Source organism: Orycteropus afer, unplaced genomic scaffold (assembly GCF_000298275.1).
Source record: "Orycteropus afer afer isolate SDZICR_OR568_19922 unplaced genomic scaffold, OryAfe1.0 scaffold00080, whole genome shotgun sequence".
Lineage (NCBI taxonomy): Eukaryota > Metazoa > Chordata > Mammalia > Tubulidentata > Orycteropodidae > Orycteropus > Orycteropus afer.
The window spans coordinates 5309400-5336190 of record NW_006921667.1 but is presented as its reverse complement, the minus strand read 5'-3'; the positions used below and the strand labels follow the sequence as shown (position 1 = coordinate 5336190).

At 45.9% G+C, this 26791-nt stretch overlaps 1 protein-coding gene across 1 annotated transcript; it reads right to left on the bottom strand.

Annotated features, from left to right (window-relative positions):
- Positions 1 to 11814: 11814 nt before the first annotated feature.
- Positions 11815 to 13228, bottom strand: KCNJ12 (potassium inwardly rectifying channel subfamily J member 12). Its single transcript, XM_007941437.2, has one exon. It carries the CDS (start codon positions 13123 to 13125, stop codon positions 11815 to 11817), a length of 1311 nt encoding a protein of 436 aa, XP_007939628.1. The 5' UTR covers positions 13126 to 13228.
- Positions 13229 to 26791: the final 13563 nt, after the last annotated feature.

Here is a 26791-nt window from a genome sequence, read left to right as displayed (position 1 = left end):
AATTCCAGAACAACAGGATAGTAAAAAAGACATAGAAAGAATTGTCCAAGAGACAATTACAAAAAATTTCCTACACCTGAACAAGGAATCAAGCCTGCAAATCCAAGAGGCTAAAAGAAACTCAAGCAGAAGAAATATAAAGAGGGCTATGCCATGCCCCAACACATTGTAATAAAATTCTTGGACACAAAAGACAAAGAGTGGATTCTGAAAGCAGCAAGAGAAAAGCAAAATATTCAATATTAAGGTTTCTGCATATGAATTAGTGCAAATTTCTCCTCAGAAACCCTGGAGGACAGAGTGACATACATAAAATATTGGAAGAAGACAACTGTCAACCAAAAATTCTTTACCTAGCAAAGCTATCACTCAAAAAATGAAGAGGAAACCAAGACATTCCAAAAAGAAACAGAAGCTCTAGGAATTTGTTACCACTAGACACGCTCTACATGTTTTTCAGATGGAAAGGAAAGAACATTAGACAAATACTCAAACCTGCACATGGGAAAGGGGACTAAAAATGAGAGAGAGAAATCTCCAATAAAGGTAACAAGGACCAAGTATAAAATATCTTCAGGGAGTAAACTCAAATAGTGTGGCTCCACAAGCAATACAACATCAAGTGCACAAGAAATAAATACAAATTAAACCTATCAAATATAGGATCTACAATGATGTAACTAGAGATGCAACAACAGAAAGGGGAGAGGGAGGAGCAAAATAGGAATAGAGTTTTAGTATGTTAACATTGTGATTTTTGTGATTTGTATGTTAAATGTTGACAGCAAGCTGAAATAACTTACTGTAATTATAAGCTGTTCAATATAATATTTGTTGTAATTACAAGAAAACACTTGTTTATGTGTTTAGTGTTTTTGCCTTTTTTTTTTTTTTTTTTTTTACAAAGATCAGTTTTTACATAACTAAAACTCACTGTCATCAAGTTGATCCAACTCATAGTGAACCCTCCTTGGGTTTCCAAGGCAGTATCTCTATGGAAGTAGACTGCCCTATCTTCCTTTTGAAGAGTGGCTGGTGGATGCAATCAAATGCCTTAGGCACTATTCCACCAGAGCTCCCAGTAAGAACATAGAGGACTTAATACCATGAGCCAACTCATAGTGACCCCTCTTTGGGTTTCTGAGGAGGTATCTCTACAGAAGTAGATTGCCCAATCTTCCTTCCGAGGAGTGGTTGGTGGGTTTGAACTGCCAGCTTTCTGGTTAGCAGTCAAATGCCTTAGGCACTATGCCACCAGAGCTCCTAACTAGGCTTAATGGACATATATAGAGTACTAGATCCATCGTCAGAATAATACACACTTTTTTCCTGTGCACATGGATCATTTTCCAGAATTAAGCAGACACTAGGTCACAAAGCAAGTCTCAAAAACTTTAAAAATATTGAAATTATACAAAGTATCTTCTCTAACTACAAAGAAATAATATTTGAAATTAACAGCAGAAGCAAAACTAGAAAATACACAATTCATGGAAATTAAACAATGCTATTAATAACTATTAAGTCAAGGAAGAAATCAAGAGTGAAATGAAAAAATATTAGAGATAAATGAAAATGAAAACACATCATATCAAAATTATGGAGTGCAGCAAAGGATTCCTCAAAGGAAAATGTATAGCAATAAATGCCTACATTAAAAGAAAAGAAAAAAACAACCCTCAAATAAACAGTCTAACTCTACAGCTTGAGGAATTAGAAAAATAAGAGTAAACTAAACTTAAAGCCACTAGAAGAAATGAAATAATAAAGATCAGAGTAGAGAGAAATGAAATAGAAAACAGGAAAACAGTAGAGAACCAACAAATATAGAAGTTGGTTTTGTGAAAAGATCAGTAAAATGAACAACTTGCTAGATTGATATAAGAGAGAGAGAGAGAGAGACAAAGAAAGAGAGAGAGAAGACATAAATAACCAAAATAAGAAATGAAAGCAGAGACATTACAACTGATCCAACTGAAGTAAAAAGGATGATAATAGAATACTATGAATAACTATACTCCAACAAAACCGATATCTTTGATGAAATGGACAAATTCCCAGAGACATATAACCTACCTAATCTGATTCAAAAGAAGTGGAAAACTTGAACAGATCCACAAAAACTGAAGAGATTAAATCAGTAATGATAATAATAAGCCTTCCAACAAAAAGTCCAGGTTCAGATAGCTTCACTGGGGAATTCTAGTAACCATTTAGAGAAGAACTATCACCAATCCTGCTCAAACTCTTACAAAAAACAGAGGAAGAAGGAATATTCCCTAACTCTTTCTATGAAGCTAGTATTACACCAGTATCAAAACCAATGACACCACAACAAAAGAAAACAATAAACTAATACCCTTTATGAATATAGTTCCCAAAGTGCTAGCAAAATCCAACAGCATATTAAAAGAATTATACATCATGATCAAGTGGGATTTATTTCACAAATGCAAGGTTGGTGCAACATTAGAAAATCAGTCAATGTAATATACCACATTAACAAGAACAAAGGAAAAGAACCATATAATCATCTCAATTGATGCAGAAAAGGCATTCAATAAAATCTAGCACTTTTTTTCATAAAAATTCATAACAAGATAGGAATAAGAGGAAAGTTCCTCAACTTTATTAAGGGCATTTATGAAAAACCAACAGCCAACATTATACTCAATGAACAAAATTGAGAACTTTCCCCTTGAAAATGGCAGCTAAAAAAGGATGCCCACTCTCACCACTCCTATTGCACATTGTTTTGGTCATCCTAGCCAGAGCAATAAGGCAAGAAAATGAAATAAAAGGAATCTAAATTGGAAAGGAAGAGGTAAAACTACCCCTACTTACACATGACAGGATCCTATACATAGCATATTCCAATAAATCTACTAAAAAGCTTCTAGAACTAATACATGAATTTAGCAAAGTTGTAGGACACAAGGTCAACATACAATAAAATCAGTTGGGTCTCTATTCACAAGCAATGAGAAATATGAAAAGGTTAAGAAAACTGTAAATTGAGTTAGCAATTATATCTAAAGTAGGAAGAAACTTAATTGGTTGTGAGACTTATATAAGGAAAATTACAAAATACTACTGAAAAACAAACCCACTGCCAGCCATTGAGTTCATTCCAACTCATTATGACCCCTACTGGGTTTCCAAAGCTGTAACTCTTTACAGAAGTAGATTGCCTCATATTTCTCCCTTGGAGCAACTGGTAGGTTTGAACCACCGACCTTCTGGTTAGCAGCCAAATGTCTTACCCACTATACAACCAGAGCTCCTTGAAAGACACTAAAGTCCTAAATAGATGGAAAGATATTCTATGCTCATGGATTGAAAGGCTTAATATAGTCAAGATATCAATACTACCCAAAATGATCTACAAGTACAAAGCAATCATGATAAAAATTTCAAAATTCCAACAGCATTCTTTACAGAAATGGAAAATCTAACTCTCAGTTTTATATGGAAAGACTGTGAGTAACCAAAGTAATTTTGAAGAATAAAGTAGGAGGCCTAACACTTCCTGCCTTCAAAACATATTTTTTGTTGTTGTTGTGTTTGCCATCAAGTTGGATCTGACTCATAGCGACCCCTCCTTGGATTTCTGAGGCAATATCACTATGGAAGTAGATTGCCCAACCTTCCTTCCAAGGAGTGGCTGGTGGGTTTAAACCGCCAGCCTTCTGGTTAGCAGTCAAAACATATTACACAGCCATAATAATTAAAACAGCCTGGTGCTGGTTTAATGATAGATACATATACCGATAGATACAATAGAATTGAAAAATTAGAAATAAATACAAGCATCTATGGTCAAATGATTTTTTTAAAAGATTGTCAAATCTATTCAATGGGGAAAGAACGGTTTCTTCAACAAATGAATGATTGCAAAACTGAATTTCCACACAAAGAAAAATGAAACAAGAGCCATACGTCATACCATACACAAAAACTAATTCCAGTTGGATCAAGGATCTAAACATTAAATCGAAAACCATGAAGTTCTTGGAAGAAACTGTAGAAGCAAATCTTGGGACCTAAGTTTTCTGATGATAGATTTTCAATGATAGATTACCAAACACAGTAATAGAATGCACTAGCACAGAAAACAAAATTGGTAACTGGACCTCATACAAGTTAAATACTTACGTTCAACAAAAGACTTCATCAGAACAGTAAAAGAGGCAACATATAGACTGGGAAAAAATCTTTACGAATAATGTAACTAATAAGGGTTCAATATCTAAAATATACAGAAAACTTCTAAAACTTAACAACAACAAAAAGTAAACCGAATCAAAAACTGGGCAAAGGAAATAGACATTTCAGCAAAGAGGATATTCAACTGGCCAATAGACATGAAAAGATGCTTAATGTCATTAGCCATCACAGAAATGCAAATCAAAACCAGAATGAGATACCACATCACTCTCGCTAGAATGACCAAGATTTAAAAATTCATTCTAAAAAATAATAATAATGGAAAATAACAAGTGTTAGAGGGGATATGGAGAAATCAGAACCCTCGTACACTGATGGTGGGAATGAAAAATGGTACAGCCATTGTGGAAAACAGTCTGGTGGTTCCTCAAATAGAGGTGGAGCTGGCACATCACCTAGCAATTCCACTCTTAGCTATTTACCCTAGTGATGTAATAGAAATGACATGAACAGACATATGCACACCTATGTTCATTGCAGCACTATTCACAATAGCAAAAAGATGGAAACACTCTTAAGTGCTCATCAGTGGATAAATGGTAAGTAAAATGTTATACATACATACAATACAATGACACTCAGTGATAAAGAAAAAATGAGTTCCAAAAACATCTTGGAACGTGGATGAACCTGTAGGCATAAAGGTGCCACTCTTTAGATAGTAGACACGTTATTTTTGGTGGTGGGAAAAGTAACACTAAGTGAGACTGAAGTGTACACAGCTTGACAAAACGAAAATGATGTCATGAAAAAGTACAAAAGAAAAAAGGACCTGTTGGTAAATGCTATGTCATATATAATTTTGAAACAACAACTAAAACAACAACAACAACAAAAAGTAATGGTAGGTATGTATGTATATAGGCATACAGGTATACAGTTGTATATATGTGCATCTATAAATAGGTGTACTCATATGCATATGCTTATGTTGGGCAATCTACTTCCGTAGTGATAGTGCCTCAGAAACCCAAGGAGGGACCGCTATGAGTTGGGTCCAACTCTACGGCACATAACAACATGTATCTATGTGACCATATGCACATATATATTCATAAATATAATAAAGCACATAGGAGACACAGTTACAAATACTTCTTAGGCATAATGAAACATCTTGCAGGACTGGATTTCTGAGTTTCAAGGATAAGACCATAGTCTCATGGAACACCTCTGTCAAATGGCATAATATAGTTCATAAAGTTCATATAATTCAAACAACATCCTAGTTGTGAGTAGTGCCTGGGGTCTTAAAAGCTTGTGAGTGGCCATCTAAGATATAACTATTGGTCTCTACTCATCCGGACCAAAAGAGAAAGAAGGAACCCAAAGACTCAGGAAACTAATCTACAGGACTAATAATCTACACAAATCATGGCTAGAAGTACTAGATGTTGCCTGGCTACCACTACTGACCATTCTAACAGGGCCACAATATATGGAACCTGATTGAATCAGAGAAAAACGTAGAACAGAATTTCAAATTCCTAAAATAAAAAAAAAAATTTAAAAAGTAACAACAACAACAAAAACTCAGCCTGGTTGAGACTGGAAGACTTCTTAGAATACCCTGAGACATTCTGCAAATCTTAAACTACCCCGAAGTCACTTTGCAGCTAAATGACAAATTGGCTCAAAAAATAATACCACCCCTAAGTACTGTGCACCTTTTTAAAAATCACCTATTTGAGACCAACCAAAATGTTGATTGTGAGAGGGCAGGAAATCCAGATTAACGGAAATGGAAGAACTAGAACAGAAATGAGAATGAATGTTCAGGCACTGTGAAGAATGTAACCAATGTCACTGAACATGTTGTGTAGAAATTGTTGAATGGGAACCTAAACGGCTGTGTAAACCATCACCTAAAACACAATGAAATATTATTTAAATACATATACATATATACACATATTGAGCACCTACTGTGTGCCAGGTCCCTCCCTTGGCATGGGGATTCAGCAGTTACCTGTGAGACTCAAAACATGGTGAAGACAACAGATAGTAAACAAACACACAAATTAAATGTGGATTGCTTTGAGAAAGAGTACCCCAGGGGTCTTATACTGGTTGGAAGGTTATTCTGAGGAAGTTATACTTAACCCTAAACCTGATGGATAAGGAGCCAAACTCAGAAAGATCTGAGGGATAATGTATTGCAGGCAGAGGGAACAGCAAGTGCAAAGGTCCTGGGACTGAGGGAAGCATTGTGTTCAAGGAAGTATCAAGTGGCTAGAGAGGGACGACCTGTGGTTACGGTGTTAGGGGAGCCTGGATGGGGCATGGTGGCACAGGGCTTGGGAGGAGTAGGGATTTTATTTCAGTGTGGTGGGAAGCTGGGGGGGATTTGGGGCAGGGGAATTAAAACATTGATTCAGGTTTGAAGACCACCATGGTGCTGTGGATGGCAGCCTTTAGTGAGATGGGTTGTGTCCTCTGAGGCTCCAACCATAGAAGTCCATGGAAAGATAGCTCTGACCTCAGCTCCTTAAAGTACTGAAGATTTTCATTCCCTCAGGAGTGTGTGTGTATGGGGGATGGGGTGACTCTTCCCACAGGAGACAGATTTATGAGGGATGGATAGGCATGGGATAAATCCAGGGCAGGCCCTCAATCTGGCTGTTCCTCCACTGGGCAAGACTCTGTCTCCAGTCTTGGCCATTGGCATATAGAAAAAAAGCCCTAAATGGGGTATCTATGTCAAATGACCCAACAAGGCAGCTGCAGGAAGGGCTTGAAGCTCCAAGGCCTAGTTGAGAGTCCTTAATCCCTGAACCTGGGGGTTCCCACCACTGGGGGAAAGGAATGAGGAGTTACTGCTTAAGGGGTACAGAGTTTCTGTTTGGGGTGATGAAAAAGTTTTAGAAATGGATAGTGGAGATGGTTGAACATGGTGAATGTGATTAATGCCAATGTGTCGTACATATAAAAAGGTCAAAATGATGATTTTTATGTTATGTATGTTTTTCCATAATAACACAAATTTTAAAAAATTATTCAGGATTCATCTGCCTGGGTCTCATGCTCCCTCAGGTTCTCTGCCACAAAGATGCTGGGATCCCAGAGTATAAAAGTGAGCCACCTGCCTCTTCCTCTGGGCCTCCACACATGCTGTACCATCAGCCTCCCCTATTCCCTCAGCCCCACCTCCTTATTACCCTCGGCCTCAGCAGAGTGAACACTGTGCCAAAATTCTTCTTTGGTCACCAACCTCTGCCATCCCCTACCCCCCATCTCTGCCAGCTCCCTCTCCTGTCACAGCAAGGGATGCAAGGGTGGTCGGTCTCCTTGTGAGCCTCCCCAACTCAACCCAGCAAGAGCACACACTTAACATGATGCCTTGCTTGTAGCATGTGCCCATGAAATATGTGAAGTGAGGAGAGGTGGGAGATGCAGGCCCAAAGAGGGCAAGGCAGCTGTCCAGCGTCACATAGCTGGTAAGAGATACCAGGAAGTGAAGATCCAGTCCTGGAGTGCCGGGTTGAGTTTCTGCCCCAGCAGAGGCCTCATCTCATGCACTCTCCCTTGTGCAGGAGCATGTAGTGATAGTGGAAATGAATGGGTGGAAGATCAACCCCAGGCATCTAAATGAAGGCTGTAGCTGCTGCCATGTTCTACCTCCCACCTCCCTAGACCCCATCCCCAGAGACCCCAACATCCCAGGACATGAGGACCAAGGACACGAGTGGACACCTAGCCCACTCTGGACTAGGCAGGGAACAACTTTCAAACACATCTGACACAGCAGCATTCAAAGAGATCAAAATGCATTTAATATGGTCTAGTCTCAGGGCCGATGTCTTTAGATACCACTATTTACTGAAAATGAAAATTCTCCAGTTTCATCATCTAAAATAGATTTGACATTCTGTAGCCTCACGTAGGACAGACACACCTATGCAGGGACCTCCCAAGGGTGGCTCCTTCCACTAGGACCTGCTTGTCCCTTGGGACCTTCAGAGGGGAAGGGACTGGGCAACAAAGCACCAGCAGGGGGCAAGAGGGGATGTCCCTGCTCTGAGCAGCACACCTCAATGTGGAGACATCCACAGACACCCTGGGGCCTGCATGTACTCACACACACACGCATGTGGACACACAATCACATGTGCTCACTGTGGCAAAAGCCACTTGGATCCTGTTCACCTCTAGCCTGGAAAAGTGGGAGCTATCTTATGTCACACTCATATGCACATGTTCATGTGCACCAGCACACATGTGCCCTCCTGCCATGGCCCATGTGCAAACACTAAACTTCAGATAGATATTGCCATGTGTGCAAGTAGAGTCCTCACTTTGCACATGTGCTGCCTCCATGCACACATATGGTTGCAGTTAGGCAGAGTCCACAGAACCAGTGGTTCAGCCAAACTAATGTGCCTAGCCAGTGTCCATTCTGATGGGGGAGCCCAGTCTCATAGGTGGGTAAACATTTGAACCACCTCACCCCCACCACAGATAACTGGTGCACACACATCCACACTTGCATGTGTACTTGGCAAACACAGGCTCACACATGTGGGCACTGTTGTGTTGCTCACTTATATGACACTCTGATGGTGACTCCATGCACTCAGCACTTACAGGCACACACTTCATTCACTCACAGGTGAGACAACTCCACATACAAATTCACACACTGAATTCACACACACATATTCATGCACAACTGCCCAAGCCCACTTGCCTCCCCTTTTCCACATAAACAGCTGTTTCTCAGAGAAGAGGGTGCCGACCGTTGGGTCCTGGGCTATCTCTAACTTTTGCACCTTCCAGTTCAGGCTGTTGAGAACCTTCTTGAAATTCCACTGCCTGGGAATGTAAGGTAGAACATGTGTGTGCACACATAGCACACATATATAGATCATACACCATGGATATGTGCATGCACAGACATACACATGTTCATACCAATACTCCCCACTCACCTATGTTTAGCACACAATTTCACATACACACCCACACACACCCATGCCCTCCCTGTGGGGTGTGGGAGCCATGCTCTTGCATGCTTAGCGAGCTCCTTCTATTCACCATCCCATCCCAAATACACTGAAAAAGGGAACTATTTCAGCCTTTAGCACAAGCAACAAATAAATAAATACATACATATGGGAGGAGGAGAAAAGCGAACAGGAGAGTTTTGAAACACAGCATAGGTGTGCTTTTGGTTGCTCCTCTCAAAGGCCTGAGGGATGAAGAGTCAAGCATGGGGTAGGGAGTCTGGACAAGGTATCCAGGCCTGAGAGGAGGATGCACCAGGCCACAGAGCTGGACAGGAAGAGGGTCTCAGGGAATCTGGCAGCCTGGAATTGGCCTTGTATGGGGGTGAGTGGAAGGAAGGCTGGGCACCCAGAAGGGTCTCAGGCAGCTGAAAAGAGCTTAGCACAGGCTCTTTAGCCAGCACCATGTGACTGGGGCATCCCTGTCTCACCCCCAGGCCTCAGCCTGATAATTGGGCAAGGGTGGGAGGCGACAGTAAGGCCTCTGGTACCAAAGTACACCCCTTCCTGGCTCTGCCATCAGGTCACCCAGGACAGAGGCAAGACCTGGGGAGGAAATGAAACTCCTTCAGCAGGTCCAGAGAAGAAAGAACTGCCTCCACTTGCCTCTGACTGAACCTTAGGGTCAGAAATTAGGTTTGGGATCTGAGGCTGGGCCTACCTCAGAGTGTAGGGGTTGGGATGTCGGTCTCCTGCTTGCAGCCACCTGGCAGGGGACTGAAAACCCACATCCAGTCCCTCAGGGCTCTGGTTCTCAGGGCCAGGACACCTTTAGTTTGAGTGGAGAGGTAGAGGGAAGACACAGGAGGCCCCACCCAGACCCTGGCCTCTAGCTGCCCCCTCCTTATTCACCAGATGACCTTGGACAGTCCCCTTTCTGCTTTGTCTCAGCTTCCCTACTTGCACAATACAGTCATGCAAAAGTCCCTGAGTTCCTGGTCCAAGCTATTCTCGAGCACAGGCTGACATGACTGGGCTAGGCAGGCTGTATAACCACAATGTTCTGCTATGTCCTGCTGGCTAGATCATGAAAGGGGACAAACATTTTCTTAATGGGCCCTCCTGCTGTCTCTTTCTCTGCCAAGAGCAGGACATATTGGATAGCTCTAGGCCCATATTGGATAGCTCTGGGCCAGCTTCCATGCCCACAGAGTGAAGTCAACCCCAGACATCCTCCTGACTAGGGTCCCACTATTAGAGCACCTCCCCCTCTAGCAATCCTGGGAGTAAAGATAGGAGAGGACCTCACACCACAGAATGTATTCTTCATTACTTGGCTGATTGATTGCTCAGTGCAGCCTTGAATAACACTCCCCAGGTATCTCAGTTTGGGGCAGGAAGGAGCTGTTGAAGATTCTGTGCCCTTCATAAGACCTTTCCTCTGCCCAGGCAGCAGCAAACCACAACCTAGCTGTGTACACCTGTGCTCATCTGTCCTAGCACACAGGTGAGGGAGATAAGTGGCAGGGCTATGAGGCCTTCCTGGGGTAGATAGAGAGGCTAGCAGGGACTTCAGCAGTGACACTGGGGCAGCAGAGGAGGACAGAACAGGCAGATAAAAACAAACAACTTCAGCCAGACAAGCTGGAGTCTGTAAGGCACCACTCGCTTTGTGAATCAAGTGGGGGTCAGGTAAATCACTTTACTTCTTAGTCTGGGAAACCAGCTTCCCCAAAGACCAACTCATTCCCACTTTCCTACCTGGCCCTCACTGTGGAGGAGATGGAGGCCACTGGGAAGAAACAGAAGGAGAAGCAAGACTAAACAGAATATTCAGGCTGGGGAAGCAAACTCTCAATGATGGCATCTCTAAAGTAGAGTCAAACACAAGAAGCTCAAACTCATGTTCCCTAGCCTACACCCACCCCAGTGAACTAGAAAGCTTTTATTATGGATCATGAACATTCTTTTGGTGTCTCTATCACAATGGAATCTATTTAATCTTAGAAGGGAGAAACTGCACTGTGATCACTGTGCTGCCCAGGACTGCCGCCTTCCGCACATGTCCAGGCCTTCTTGGGAAAGGGGGCCAGTCTGGCCTTAGGGAATCTTCTGGAACCTCTGTCCAGCTGCTTGCATCCTGGTCTACCAAAAGAATTCTGTCTTTTCTTTTCCCATGAATTGGGAAAAAAAAATAATAATTTGAATCACATTTTAATTATTTTTTTTAACCACTCTTACCCAAGCTAAGATGGAGACAGCTGGAACTGGTATTTCTCCCCTCAGGTTAAAAACGAGCAAAGGGCACTGCTGCCACTCAGCTTTGCCCACAGAGGCTAGGCCACCTGCTTCACTTGTTTCACCATTTCTGGCCCAACTACAGCTGATCCTCTGGGAGCAGCTGTGCACTCCTGCAGCCTGGCCCCCAGGAGGCTGCCCACCCACTCTGGCAACTCTGGCTTCTGAGGCCTGGACCACCCGCTCTCCCACCAACCTCCAAGGAGACTGCAAAGAAACGGAAAACGGCTAACACACTACTAAGTCTGCAACCTGGGCATCTGGCCCTTTTGCTCAAATGCAGACTCTTATGAGGCGCTAGGTTTCCTCCTGGCAAGGCAGGTACTGGACCTCGTCTGGGGTCAGCTCAGATCTCTGACTCCCGTCTGTAGGGCCGCTGCTCAAGGCCACTGCTCCCGCCTGGCTGCAGCCTGTCAAACTCATGCCTGTTCTGGGGGCTGAGGCCATCCCGGCTGCAGCCATCCTGATCTCCATCCTCCTCATCCTCCTCATCACGGCTTAGGAAGGCTAGCTCGTTCTCGTAGCAGAAAGAGCCAGCACTGGGCAGCAGGAATTTATTCTCCACCAGGTCCTTGGCACTGCAGCGGGGCGTGGAGGGTACCTCATAGGTCTTATGAAAGTGCGCATAGTCGATCTTGTACTGGTTCTTCTCCTCGAACAGCACTGGCTCAAAGCGGTGGCCCCAGAGGATCTCACTGGCCAGGTAGGAGCTACGGGCCTGTGTGGTCATGGCTGTGGCCTCCACCATGCCCTCCAGGATGACCACAATCTCAAAGTCATCTGTTTCCAGGTCCTGCCGGCTGAGGCCAAATAGCGGGCTGGCCTCGTCAATTTCATGCAGGATGGTGATAGGTGAGACCAGGAAGATGCGGTCAAGACCCTTGTCAAAGCCCACATCAATGTCAATTTGGTCCAGAGGGATATACTCACCCTCCTCTGTGACCCGCGGCTTGATAAGCTGGGCACGCACATGGGCCTCCACGATGTGGCTCTTGCGCAGGTTGCCCACACGCCACATGAGGCAGAGCTTGCCATCACGTAGTGCCACTACAGCATGACGGCTGAACAGCAGTGTCTGTGCCCGCTTTTTGGGCCGTGCCATTTTGGCCATGATGGCACCAATCATGAAGGAGTCAATGACACAGCCTACAATGGACTGCGCCACAACCATGAAGACAGCCACAGGGCACTCCTCTGTTACGCAGCGCAGCCCGTAGCCAATGGTGGTCTGTGTCTCGATGGAGAAGAGGAAGGCTGCCATGAAGCCATGCACCTGCAGCACGCAAGGGGTACGCCCATGGCCCTCAGCCACTGTTGGCTCCAGGTCGCCATGTGCCACGGCTATTACCCAGAAGATGACACCAAACAATAGCCAGGAGGCAAGGAAGGCCAATGAGAAGATGAGGAGCATGTAGCGCCAGCGGATATCCACACAGGTAGTGAACATGTCGGCCAGGTAGCGCTGAGACTTTTCATCCATGTTGGCAAATTCGATGTTGCACTGGCCACTCTTTTTAACAAAGCGGGGGCGGCCCCGGCGTCGTGTGTGCACCTTTCCATTGCCGAAGCCGTTGGCACCTGACATGGTGACCAGATGCAGCCCGTCCTCCTCAGATGACACAATGCTGTATGGGTTGACCTGGCTGACTGCAGTCATCCCAGGGCTTTGGGGGCCCTGGCAAGCCCCCAGGCTGGCTCTAGAAAACAAAGCTGGAGAGACTCCTACAACAGAGAAGACACAGATGGTCAGGGTTGGCAGGGGCAATACTCCACTATCTCCCCTCCCCAGGGCTCAAAGACCCCCAACTTCTCCCATCCAAGTCCTTGACCTCCCCTCCCAACCCTAAACCAATGCCTTCCTTCACACCTCCTTGGCTCTGAACTGCCACCCAGCTATCCACTTGTTCTAACACCCACATCTCCCCTGCAAGAAATTCTGTTGGCTCTGCCTTTGGACAAATTTAGGATCTGACCACTTCTCTTACCTCATAGCCACCACCTGGTTTGAATTCCACTTACCAGACAAGTCCTGTGGCCCCTCACAGGCCCTCAAGTCCCTATGGTACTGCAGTGGACTGTGAAAGCAGGAGTCAGACTCCTCAACCCTTGGGATCAAGGCTAGAGGCCCCTGCAATCTGCAGGGCCTGCATGCCTAGGGCCCCTACATCTGACCTCCTGCCCACATTCATTGTCTCAAGGCCTCTGTACTAGTCCTCAACGACACCAAGCACATGCCCCAAAACTCCTCCCAGACACTATTCTCAGCCTTGGCTCCAAATCCACCACCTCCTCAAGGTTAAGTTTGCTGTGATAAACCCATTGCCCTCTCCCCAGGAAGCTACTGGCTCGCTTGGGGGGGTTGTTGTTGTTGTTGGTGGTGGTGGTGGTGGTGTGTGTGTGTGTGTGTGTGTTTAAACTGGTTTGGTCATGGCTGTGTCACCCCTAGCACCTAGCATGCAGCCTGGATAGAAGAAGGCTCAGTGACCATCTGTAGATATAGGGCTTCCCAGTTGACCCTGAGTGGTCAGAGACAGCATGGCCCTGGAAACTCATGTATTGGTCCAAACCACCTTCTGACCTTTACCCACCATGAACCACACATTCACCTTCAACCCACCACCCAGGACACCCACAGAACCCACCTAGCCTCCCTACCCCCAGTTATACTAGGGTGAGGGGCTTGGAGTCAGACAAGGGGCCTACTCCATCTCTGCCCTGCATTCAGAAGTATCAGTTGTGTTATCACTGCCTTCAGCCCCCTGGGGAAAGAGCACCCACATGCCCAGGCACCCAGGTGGGCACTGCCTGCACCACTGTGGCAACGACTTCCAGATAAGCCCTGCTTTCATGGCCACAATCACTGGCTTAGTGCTTAGCCTGTCAGGGCCAGGCTGAGGCCTCTGTTGGCCATGGGGCTGTGGCCTTGTGGCCTGGCTCTTTTAACAGATGCCATCTGGCCCCCCTGGCCTGGGCACTGAAAACAGGCCTGTCTCTACTTGGCTGGGCTGAAAGGAAGACAGAGACCCCCACAGGCTGGTGCAGGAGGCTTAAGACAGAGTTGTTGAGGATCCCACACTCTCTAGTCCCTGTCCCATTTTAAAAAGGGAACAGGCCCACCAAGGAGAGGGGCCCAGGGCAGCCAGGTGTCAGGCCAATCAGTTTTGACACAGTACCAAGTCTCAGAAACCACCCTAGTTGCACAGCCAGGAAGTGGCAACACTGGGATAAGAGTTCATGCTGGATCCTGTGTCTGGCTTCTGGCAGAGCTCATACCATCTACACCTTCCACAGGATGTTGTGCCTCAAAGACCAGTGGCCCAGGTGCAGCCAGCCCAAGGAGCATGCTGATGCCACGACCCTTCACCTCTACTCCCAAACACATAGGAGCTAGGGGAAAGGATACTGTGACTGCTGACTGTGACCCTCTCAGGTCTGTCTCAGTTGCCAGACACTTCAAAAAACTCATCTAGGACCAGACCATAATGTCTGTGTCTGGGGCCTTGTGTCACCTGCCACATGACAATACTTTTAGCATCCTTATCATGGCCTGATGATGGAGGCTTAGATAGGGTGAGTGACAACCACATAACCAAGCAGAGGATAGCTGAGCCTCAACCCACCACTGTCCAGGAAGACTTCCTGCCTGGGGGTTCTGGTTCCACAGCAGGGCCACTCCTTGCAACACTTCCTCCACCTACAGCTGCTTGGCTGACCACCTCCAGTAGGTTTGAGGAGCTGGGGCCCAAAGCTGCAGTGGTGGATGCTGCTTCTGCCCGAGCCAGGAGGCAGGGAGCTGAAGGTAGTGGGCCCCTCATCTGTGCTTTGAAGACAGTGTAGCCCCAGACTCTTGCACCCTCTGGGGGTGGCAGCCAGCAGGTTGCAAGCAGCTGGATCCCAGGAGGTAGCTTTGTATGGCCTGGAGGGGCATCCAACAGGCCATGGTCACTCCAGTGTATGCTAAGAAGCTCGAGGCCTGCAGGGGACAGACCACAGGAACCGAAACCCCAGACATCCCAACAGGGGGCACTGCTGCTATCCAGTCTAGAATCTGGCTAGCTTCCAGGAAAGGGAGTATACAGCAGGGCTGCATTTCTGCCAGAGCTGGATGCCTGGGACCCCACTTCTGTTGGCTTTCCTCCTAAAACTACATAAGAAAATCAACAAGATCAAGCTCAACCCCCTCCTCCACTCCTCAAAACCAGAAACCAAGACTTCAAACAGTCACTTGCCTGAAGTGGCCCAATCAATAGCTGCTTGTAGCAGAGATGGAGTTGGAACCCTGGCTACTGGTTTTGTGTGTGTGTGTGTATGTGTATCAGGGACAGAGAAAGAGGAAGGAAGGCAGAGAGAGAGATGGAGAGACAGAGAGAAACAAAGAGAGACAGAGAGAGCTTGGGTTTGTAGGAGCCACCTCACTGGACACTGGGTGAACACAGCAACACAGCAACCCAGAGGGGGAGCAGTAGACACCCCAGTATCACACACTTGCCTAATTCCCCAAGGATCCTCCAAGCACACAAGTTACAAAAGTGTGACCTATCCAGAGGGAGTGAGTAGTTGGACCTGTACTCTCAGGACCATGGTCTCAAGGGACATCAAGCTCAATTGGCATAACATACTACACAAAAACCTTGTCCTACATCCTACTCTGGTGAGTAGCGACTGGGATCTTTAAAGCTTGCAAGCTGCCATTTAGATGCAAGATGGGTCTCTCCTCATCCAGAACAAAGAAGGAAGAAAACTAGAGATGCATGGAAACAATTAGTCCAAGGGACTGGTACATGATCCAATCCTCAGCCTATATGACCATGAGACCAGAAGAACTAGATAGTGCCTGGCTACCACTGTCAACCACTTGGTGGGGGATCAGTGTAGAAAATCCTGGATAGAGTGGGAGAACAATGTGAAACAAAACTCAAAATCATTTTTAAAAAAAGACCAGATTTGCTGGTCTGATAGAACCTGGAGAGACCCCTGAGTCTATGGCCCCAAGCCACCCTTCAGGTCTGGAATTGAACTCACTTCTATAGCTTCCAGCCAAACAACAGACAGGCATATGGGTTGAACATTTACATCAGGTAGATACGCTCCTTGGAGAGAGCAATCATGGAAGACTAGAAGGGCAGTGGTTGCACAAGGAGACAGCTCACAGAGTGGGAGATGCATGGGACGGAAGGACACAGGCAAAAGGTAACTATGGGGAGGAAGTGGGAAGAGAGCTGTTACATTGTAGGGAATTGCAGTCAATGCCAGGAGACAAAATATGTATGGACTGCTGTATGGAAAATGAATTTGCTCTGTAAACTTTCACCTAAATCACAATGAAAATTAAAAAAAAAAAAAAAAAAAAAATAGGTGTGGCAAGGTCATGAAGCTCCATGGTCTTTATGGACTTGAGGTAAGAGCTGTAGGTCAGTGTCCCAACCAGGGATGTGTAGGCTTGGCTCATGCTCAGTGGGGTACATATGATGAACTGGATAGGAAATTTGGATAATTCTAAAGAAGATTAGAGGCTCTATCTTGCTGAAGAGGCCTTAGCAAGCAAGGAGGCTGGCTCCCCATTTCATAGACAGGAGGACTGAGGCTGAGAAAACACAGGAGACTTGTCCCAAATCATGAAGCAACCCAATGGTCCAGGATGAGATGGTGAAAACACAAATGAGGACCATCCTTAGTGGAGCCCAGCTGGCTGACAGGGTCCTGAGCATGGCTAGGCAAAGAAGGAGAGAGGCACCTGACATTACCTACTCTAGACCAGGTGACCCCACACCACAGAAGAGGAGGATGTGGGGCTTGTGGGAAGAGAGCAGGCAAGGCAGCCAGAGCTGGGCTGCTTCCCTGATGGCCATAGGAGGTGCCTCCAGATGCAGCAGGACATCCATGCCCAGTCCCATGAGATTCTTGGCATGTTGGATTTCAGTGACATCCAGAAGAAACCAGAGTTAAGGCCTGGCCCACATTCTTGAGTAGCGACTGGGATCATATCAGTACCCAGAGTACTGATATGAAAGGGGCAACAGAAGAAGTATAACCTGCCTGGGTGAAGATACTGGCCCTGGAAGAGAAGGGACTCCTTAGACAAGCCAAGGGTAATACCTTCTCAGGGGTCTCTGCTGGCCAGGACCCCTTCAGAGATGTGATCATAAAATCAATACTCATTGAACACATGTCATCTGCCAGGAACTATTCCAAGAGTTTTAATAAACTTTACTCGTTTAATCCCTACAACAAACTGATAGATATCATTCCTATTTTCCAGTTGAGAAAACTGAGGCTCAGAAAGGCTAAGTCACTTACCCAGAGTCATACACTCATTAAGGAATTGCGCTCCCAGTCTATGGGGGTGGGGGTGAAGTTACTCCCCAGCCCCTTGAGCTCTAAGCCCAGACTGTGAGCATGACACCACTGTGTTCCAGAGTCTGTGTCCTCTGGGCCCTTGCACTTCCATTTGATTGATGACCTATGAGTACCCCAAATCTCAGTACTCAAGATAGAGACTTAAAGAGTCATACCAGCACCCCTGACCCATGGCCATTCACTCCAGGAACAGGGCATTCACTACTTTAAGATCAAATCTTACCAATGAAAGAATCCTTGGAGATCATTTGATGCAAAGAAGACCAGTGTGTGACCTGTGTGCGCCATAGCCTCCATCCTGTTCCCAGGGCAGATATCACTAAACAATCATAGCACTTTTCCTAATGTAGTTACTATCCATCAGACTTAGCAGGAAAGATCTAAAAACCACCCTTATTTTATAGATAGTGAGATGGAGGTTGAGCAAGGGGCAGGGCCAGGCCTCGTGCGTGCACCTGCTCTCTTGTGCCATGCTATGCCCTTCCCCGAGTATGGGCATCACAGCAAGGTAGGACAGCCCAGCAATGACAGGCACTGGAAGCAGATGGCAGTGGCACTGCTGGTGGGGGCACAGCTAGGCAAGGAGCTTGTGTTGATTGAGCTGAGAAGGCTGGGGAGCCAAGGACAGCCTAGGGAGAGTTGGCAAGGCTGAGTAGGAGAGGTGGAGAGACAGGATAAAGGACCAGTATTTCCATTTCTCACATGCTGGGGAGCTGATCCCTTGTGCCCACCCCACATTTCCAGATCAAATTCCCTCCTGGGTGCTGGGACAGCCCCTGCCCACAGGGCTTACCCCAGGCTCGGGAACATTCACAGTCAACAGCAAAGTAGGCCCTTGGCACCAAGGCCCATGCAAGGCCTGAGGAGACAACTAGCAACTTGTTCCACCCATATCCTCTAGGGCCTCACTTCAGGGTCCACCTGACCAATTTCCAACTATCAACACCAGAGTCTTTTTGCCTGAAAGCTCTCTGGCCACGAGCATACTCACTGCCCACACATAGGCCAGGCCAGAGGGTGAATACCCCTGGAGCAGTCTTCATGACTCTCTAGTTCCCTTGCTTCTCAGGCAGGCTAACTCTGGGGCATGTTCCATGCTGTCTCCTGGGTCTCCAGAAGAATTGGGCTCCAGCTGCCCACAGCGATAACTATGTATTAATAATATACCCATTACTGGCTCCTTCTCTCCCCTGCCTTACTTCCCTACTCCCCCAGCAGTGCTTCCTGAGATCTCCCACTAAACTACCTGCACTGGAACCCTTGTCTTCTGGGTGTTCTGCATATGCCTCAAGTGACCTCACCATGGCAAAGGTCCTATGCCCTGAACCTCCTCTCCTGGAGGTCCCACAAACACCCTGGGCTTACCTTACCTGGCTCCTCCTCCTCTCCCAGAGCTGCTGCTCCTCCTCCTCCTGCCCCTCCTTTAGTTACTCGACCACTTCAGTAGCTCCAACCAGAAACCTGGATTTACAGCCTAGCCTCATCTCTCTCCTTCAGCCTCCATATCTGATCCTTCACTAAGTCCTGTAGGTTTCACCTCCTTAATTCTGAAGTCTGTCCACCATCTTCATGCCCTTAACCACCGCCCTGGTCCAGGCCATTCAGTTTGCATACAGCAATAGGCTCTACAAATCCTGTGTTCAAGGCCTGATGTCCCCAACCCTTTCTTCTGGGCTTCAGACTACTTATCTGCAAAGCGGGAGGAGCCCCCCCCCCCCCTTAGGAGAGTATCCAGAGGGCAAACTGAGGCTATGCCTGAGTATCCGGCATACAGCAGCCCGGTAAGTCCTGGTCCAGGCCAGTCTCCCCATGAGAGGTAATTTTCTGCTCAGGGCAGAAGCAGGGTTCCCCAAAAAACGGCAAACACTAACCCTGGCCCAACCCTCCCACTGCAACCAGAGGTGGAAGGAGCCCCATGAGGGCAGGATCTCTGTCCTGCTTCTCAGGGCAGGGAGGGAACCTGGCACCTTGCATTCGGTAAGTGCTGGCTGAAGGCACTAACAAGGGTGCCCCTGACTTCGTAAGTCTGCTCTTTCACTCCTGGGACAGGAGAGGGGGACTGGATGCACTAACCCCAGGGATGGGCTACTCAGGGTGGCTGGGAGCCCTGAGGTGAGGATCGGGTGAGAAGTTCTGGCCCCCCACTCTCAAGGTGACAGGTCACGTCAGGCACCAGGGAACATTTCCGGCAGTATTTTTATCTTGGGAACATATTTGGGGGGGGGGGACGCAGAAGGAGACAGGGTGTTCCTGGCCCTGGGCCCTCAGCCTGCCTGCCTGCTGTCCACCAGGGCAGCCACTGCATATACACCTCATCCCTAGGCTTACCAAGTGTCCAGGAATGGTGGGGCCTGGGGGACCTTGGTGGTTTCATGGGCTTCCAGCTGTGCTCCAATTCACTGTGAGACCAGAGCAGGTATCTGGCCTTCTCTAGGCCTTCTTCTTATTTATTTATTTATTGTGCTTTAGGTGCAAGTCTTGAGCACCTACTCAAGGCCAGGATCAGCACTGGGCCAGGGCCTTAAGGATGAACCAGTGCACCCCCACATTCCTGGGGCACCTTTTCTACTAGAGGACACAGTGAGAAAACAGCAGATGAAAATACAGCTGAAGTAGAGTCAGTTTCAGGATCAGGGTAGGCTTCCTAGAAGAGGAGTACCTGTGACTGGGGCCTGGAATACTGATAAGAGGGTATAAGCCAGTAAAGCAGCAGCAAGGATAGTGCAAGCAAAATCCTGGCGGCAGTCTGTCATCAGGGGGTGGTATCTGGGATGCCATGGGAGGAAGGGGATCAAAGGTGCCTGGTAGGAGCAGGAGGCTCAGGGTCCCATCTCTGGGTCAGCCCTGGCTCTGCTCCTCACAAGTCCTCATGGGCTCATGGGCAAGTTTCATCCTCCCTCTGAGCCTCTCTTTTCCTGTCTGCAAACAAAGAGGAATATCTAGCTGATCTGCATGATCCTGTCTTGTCTAGGTAGCTCTCAGCTCCAGCCTGGAATGATGCCCTGATTGGGGAACAGAAAATTCCTTAGGGGCAAGGGATTCAGACAGGGCCTCTGAGGGCCTAGAGTTCACGCTGGCATGGCAAGGGGGCAGGGGGCTGAGCTTGGAGATCTGGAGTCACAGGGAAAGATGGTGGGCTTTCCAGAGCCCCCCTTTATAACTCAAGTGGCAGGGGCCTGCCAAGGCCCAGAGAGTTCACTTGGGTCTCCAACTAGTCTCCAGAGTCACACTTCACATTTATTTTCTCAACACTCAGCAAATACCTAGGGAACACAGATTGTATGCAGGCATAGTGCAGGGGGCTACATTTGGGAATTAAAAACAAAAGTCCCAAGTAATTTCAGAGACAAGGTAGGGCCTATTCTAGATGGGGGTGGGAGTGGGGGGGGAGCAGGGAGACCTCTCTGAGGAAGGGACTTTTGATTTGAGACTTGAATGAGGAGAGGAATGAGAACAGTGTTCCTAGAGTCAGAAACAGCAAGGGCAAAGGCCTTGAGGCTGGAATGCTGCTTGGTGTGTTCAAGGAGCAGAGGGATAGCTGTGGAGCTATAGCTGAATGTGCCAGGGAAAAGGGCAGCTAGAGATGAATGGGAAGAGGAAGGCAGAGTCGGGAACAGTACTGATGGAGGGACAATGAAAGCTCAGAAAGGGAGAGAACTTGCCCAAGGACACACAGCTGCAAGCCCCTGGGCTTCCCCTTCCTCATCTGTGAGTGGATATAACAACCCCATTGCAGACATAGGAGTTGCTAGGTGGCACAAACAGTTAAGTGCTTGACTAATAACCAAAAGATTGACAGTTTTAACCTACTCAGAGGTACACCTCAGAATAAAGGCCTGGAAATCCGCTTCTAAAAAGTCACAGCCATGAAAACCCTATGGAGTAGTAGCTCTATTCTGAAGCGCAGGGGGTCGACATGAGTCAGAATCATCTGGATGGCAACTGATGTTTGTTTGTTTTTTTTTTCTGGTCATAGAGATGGAATCATAGGAAATGGCTCCACCTCTCTGCCTTGTTACATGCCAGTTCCTCTGCCAATGTCTCTTCTTTCCCATGTTCCCTCAAATTCCCACATATCTTTCAACAACCAATTCTAAGCCCCTCCCTTTGAGGCCCTTGTTCTTCCCTCCGTCCAGGTTCAGACTGTGCCAGGGTGTCAATTATCTATTCCTCTGAGTCTCTCCCCTAGCAGGTCAGGGGATCCTTGAGAGTGGGGCATGCCCTTGATTGAGCTCAGGAACCCTAGCCTGAGGCTAGGTACCTGGAGGAGGCTATGAAAGGGGCATGGGGCCCACAGGGAATGGGAACCAGGACTAGAATGACTTCTCACAGTTCTGTTCATAGGATGCAAGAGTGCAATCAGGGCCACAGGCTGGAGCCCCCAGGATCCTAAGCCAGCTCCAGTCTCAACCAGCATGTGACCTTCTCTCTGTGGGCCTCAATTTCCCCATCTGTCAAATGAGAGGCTCTTGTGGGTCCTTTTCATCTTGTCCTACCTCCTTCCTTTATTAAATGCTTACAGCAAGGAGGCTTCTGCTTTGGGAAGGCAGAAGTGACTGTCATCCTCTGAATCCTCCAAAGCGCCGGGCTCTGCCCACAGAGCAAGAAATGTAAGCCTTCTGCCAGCCCAGCAGAAGGCTCCTGACCAAACTCCAGGGCAATGGGGAGGCTGCCCCCATAACCCTGCTGGAAAACATCACAGTGTCTGCTTTGGCCATTTTACTTGAAACAGTAGTGTGGAAAGCCTGGAGATGCAGCTGACCCCTTCCCTCACCCATAGCCAGGAAACTGAAGCACACAGGCTCCAGGTCCCCAGAGTACCATCAAGGCTGCCCAAAGACCCTGAGGGCAAACAGGAGGCCTCTGAGGGGATCTGTGTCCACTAGGGGCATGGAGGGGCCTAGTGGGACTTGCAGGGTATGTGGGGGGGTGTAGGGACAGGAGGGTTTCTGCCACTATTCAGCATGTTTTAGACCCATGTGTAGAATCCATTGCTCTGTGAATGTGATGAGATAAAAAGTCAAAAATTTTTCCCCAGCACCTAGGTGGAAATGTCCCATTTCCCTCTGTGATGATTAAGGGCAGCAAATCCAGCAGCTCAGCACACAGATCAGAAATCCCAGGTCTCTGCATACCCCACTCTGATGGAGATGGATAGCATGAACCACCTGCTCTCACCACAAATGCAGACAATGGCTGGTACAAGGCCTTCTGTTAGCTCTGGAGATCAAAGAGTTAACACAGCAACTCACATATTAATTACTCTAACACAAATCATAAAATAATATTCTGATACTTATTTCAGTATTTCCAGCTTCCTTTGTATGTTCAAAACCATTGCTCCTAAAGGTTCTAGTAAGATGGCAGAATAGGCAGACAAACTACACAGACCCTCTTCAACAAAGAAAAGGGGAACCAATTAATAAAGATACAAAAAATAATCCTGGAGACTTGAGCTTTGAGAGGAAGGATACAGAAGTGGACTAAACTCCAACTAGTGAAAGAACCTGCATGAAAACACCAAAAGAAGGAGACATACAGAGATGTGGTCTGTCAGTGATTGTGACAGCACAGACAGCTTGGATATTGCCAAGTGGTGTAAGGTCCTAAGAATTAACCTAAGAATTGGCTCTGCTGGCCAGGGGTTGCATGGAGGACTACACTGGTAGCCAGTGAGTAAAAGGGGAAGTAGCAAAAAGGGAGATGGGGTGAGCTGTGGATTTTTGCCTATCCAGAGGGTACAGTCATTGTGAATGTTTACAAGCAGTTGGACCATTTTGGATATTTAAAGCAACAGCATTCTCTCAGATTCCAGGGACCTAAGAATAGTCTCCATTTGATGGGACATTCAGATGTGAACGACTGGAAAGGTGCAATATTCCCCTTGTTACTCTTATACCCCACACCCTCTTGGTGAATGGAGGTGCAGCCATCCCTCACTCACGCCCACCTTCTGGGCTGGCAGGAATTCCATCCCAATCTGTGTGTTCTGACAGAGCCTGGGTGCTCAGCCCAGATTTTTCTTTTTTTGGTTGGTTTGTTTTTGTCTGTTTTAAAATTATTACCATTATTCTCTTTTTTTGTCCTTATTATTATTATTCTTTATTCTTTCCTTCCCAGGTTCTAGTTTTTACCTTTTTCTATCTTCCCTGTTCCCGATTCCTACTTTTATTCTTTCTTGAGATTAACTTCATTTCTTGTTTCTCTTTTTGCATTTTTCCCATTTTTTTCTTCATTATTCTCCTACTCTACCTCTTTTCTCTTACTGGCCCCTCCCCAGATATTGTGGATTTTTTTTTTTTCTTTTTCTTTTCTTTCTCCTTTTTTTTGGTGATCATTCCTGTGTGTTTATGTGATATGTTTTTTGTCTACTTGCTTTTACTTTTCTGATAGTTTTTCAATTGTTATTTTTGTCTAAGTGGGAGACAGCAACCATGCCCATACGATGCAACCACACCCACACCTCCTGCAGCTCCACTTACTGAATGACAGGCACCACTACCTTCTCCACCAACTGGCCAACAATAAACAACCACCAAGAAGAGCCTGCTCACCCTTAACTGCTCTCTGCAAACAGCAAAGATCTAAATACAACAATGTCACAATGTCTCAGAGACAAGAGACCATCACTGTCCACACAAAGAACCAAGATAAAGTGGTAGAAACAAGGGAGCACTATACTGACCCAGAACACATCCTTGAGGAAGCAGCAGCATTGGAACTTCCTGATATAGAATTCAAAAAAATTATACTTAAGTATATTCAAAAGATTGAGAGACAGATCAAGGAAAACATTGACAAAATTAAAGAAAACACAGACAAAATCCTAGAACAATTTTGGAAGAAAATACAAGAATAAAACAACAAAATTAATTAAAAATTAGCGATGATACAAAATCTACAGACAGAAATTCAGAAGATTAATACTATATTTTCAGAAATAGATAACACATGGAAAGGGCAAAGGAGTAGAGCTGAAACAACAGAAGATAGAATTAATGAGATTGAATACAAATACCTGACTACTTCTTTGGAAAGGGATCAATCAGAAAATAGGTCAAAACAAAGTGAAGAAAGTCTAAGGCTCATGTGGGATACCATCAAAAGGAATAACCTACATGTAATGCTGGTGGAATAGTGCCTAAGGCATTTGACTGCTAACCAGAAGGCCGGTGGTTGAAACCCACCAGCCACTCCTTGGGATGAAGATTGAGCAATCTACTTCTGTAGTGATACCACCTCGGAAACCCAAGGAGGGGTCGCTATGAGTTGGATCCAACTCAATAGCAGTGAGTTTGGTTTTGGTTTTTAATCAGAATTCCAGAACTGGAAGAGAAAAAGAAAACCACTGAAAAAATTGTCCCAGATTTGTTGGCATAGAACTTCCTTCATATGATGAAAGATGAGAATATGTTCATTCAGGAAGTCCAACGAACCCCAGACAGGATAGACCTCAAAAGAAAATCACCAAGACATATCAACATCAAACTCACCAAAACCAAAGACAAAAAAGAATCCTGAAAGCAGCACAGGAAAAACAAAAAGTTACCTACAAAGTAGAACCAAAATAAGAACATGCTCTGATTTCTCAGCAGAAATCATGCACACAAGAAGGCAATGGGATGGTATATATAAAACCCTGAAAGAGAACAATTTCCAACCAAGAACTATATACCCAGCAAAATTTTCCCTCAAATATGATGGTGAAATTAGGAGATTTACAGATAAGCAGAAATTATGGGAAGTTGTTAAAATCAGACCAACCTTACAAGAGATACTGAAGGAAGTCTTTTGAACAGAGAACCAATTATAGCAAACAACAACCGACCATTAATAGACAAGATGACATATCCCAGAAACTAACACAGCTATGGAAGCATCCAAAATAAAATAAGCTTACAAGACTGTAAACAGAGAATCAGACACATAAATTGGCAAATGAGGATAACTACAAACCAAAAAGCAGGGAAAAAATAGTATAGCTACAGAACTTCTAAATGGTGAGGAAGTTAAGGGAGTTCCAAGATTGAATGGACTGTTCTAAATTTGGGGAGAAAATTATAAATCACAACGTAATCTCAAAGAAAAAATGTTAAACATTCACATTATAATAAAAAAGAAGACAAGCACAAATATTTAGCAAACACTAAAACAACAGCAACAAAGGAAATGATAACACAATCCACAAATATAATGAGCTCAGCACAGAAAATTGTATGGAACAAAGAAACCAGGAACACCATGAGAAAACACATAACAAAATGACAGCAACAAATTCATACTTGTCAATAATTACACTGAATGTCAATGGATTAAATGCACCACTCAAGAGATGGAGACTTACAGACTGGATAAGAAAACATAACCCATCAATATGCTATCTACAAGAGACACACCATAGAGACCAATACAAAAATAGACTAAAAATCAAAGGATGGAGAAAGATATATCAAGCAAATGGCAACCAAAAAAGAGCAGGAGTGGCAATATTAACCTCTGATCAAATTAACTTTAAGACAAAAACCACCATATGAGACAAGGAAGAACATTATACAATGATTAAAGGATCAATTGAACAAGAAGATGTTGTTGTTGTTGTCAGGTGCTGTCGAGTCGTTTCTGACTCAGTGACCCCATGCACAGCAGAACGAAACACTGCCCAATCCCGCACCAGCTCCTTGATCCCTGCTATACTTGAGCCCATCATTGCAGCCAGCATGTCAATCCATCTCGTTGAACGCCACCCCCTTTCGTCAACCCTCCACCCTACCAAGCATGAAATCCTTCTCCAGGGAATGGTCCTTCTGACAACATGACCAAAATAGGTGAGACGAAGTCTGGCCATTCTCGCTTCCAAGGAGCATTTCGGGTGCACTTGCTCCAGGACAGATCTGTTAGTTCTTTTAGCAGTCCATGGTACTTTCAGCATTCTTTGCCAGCACCACAACTCAAAAGCATCAACTCTT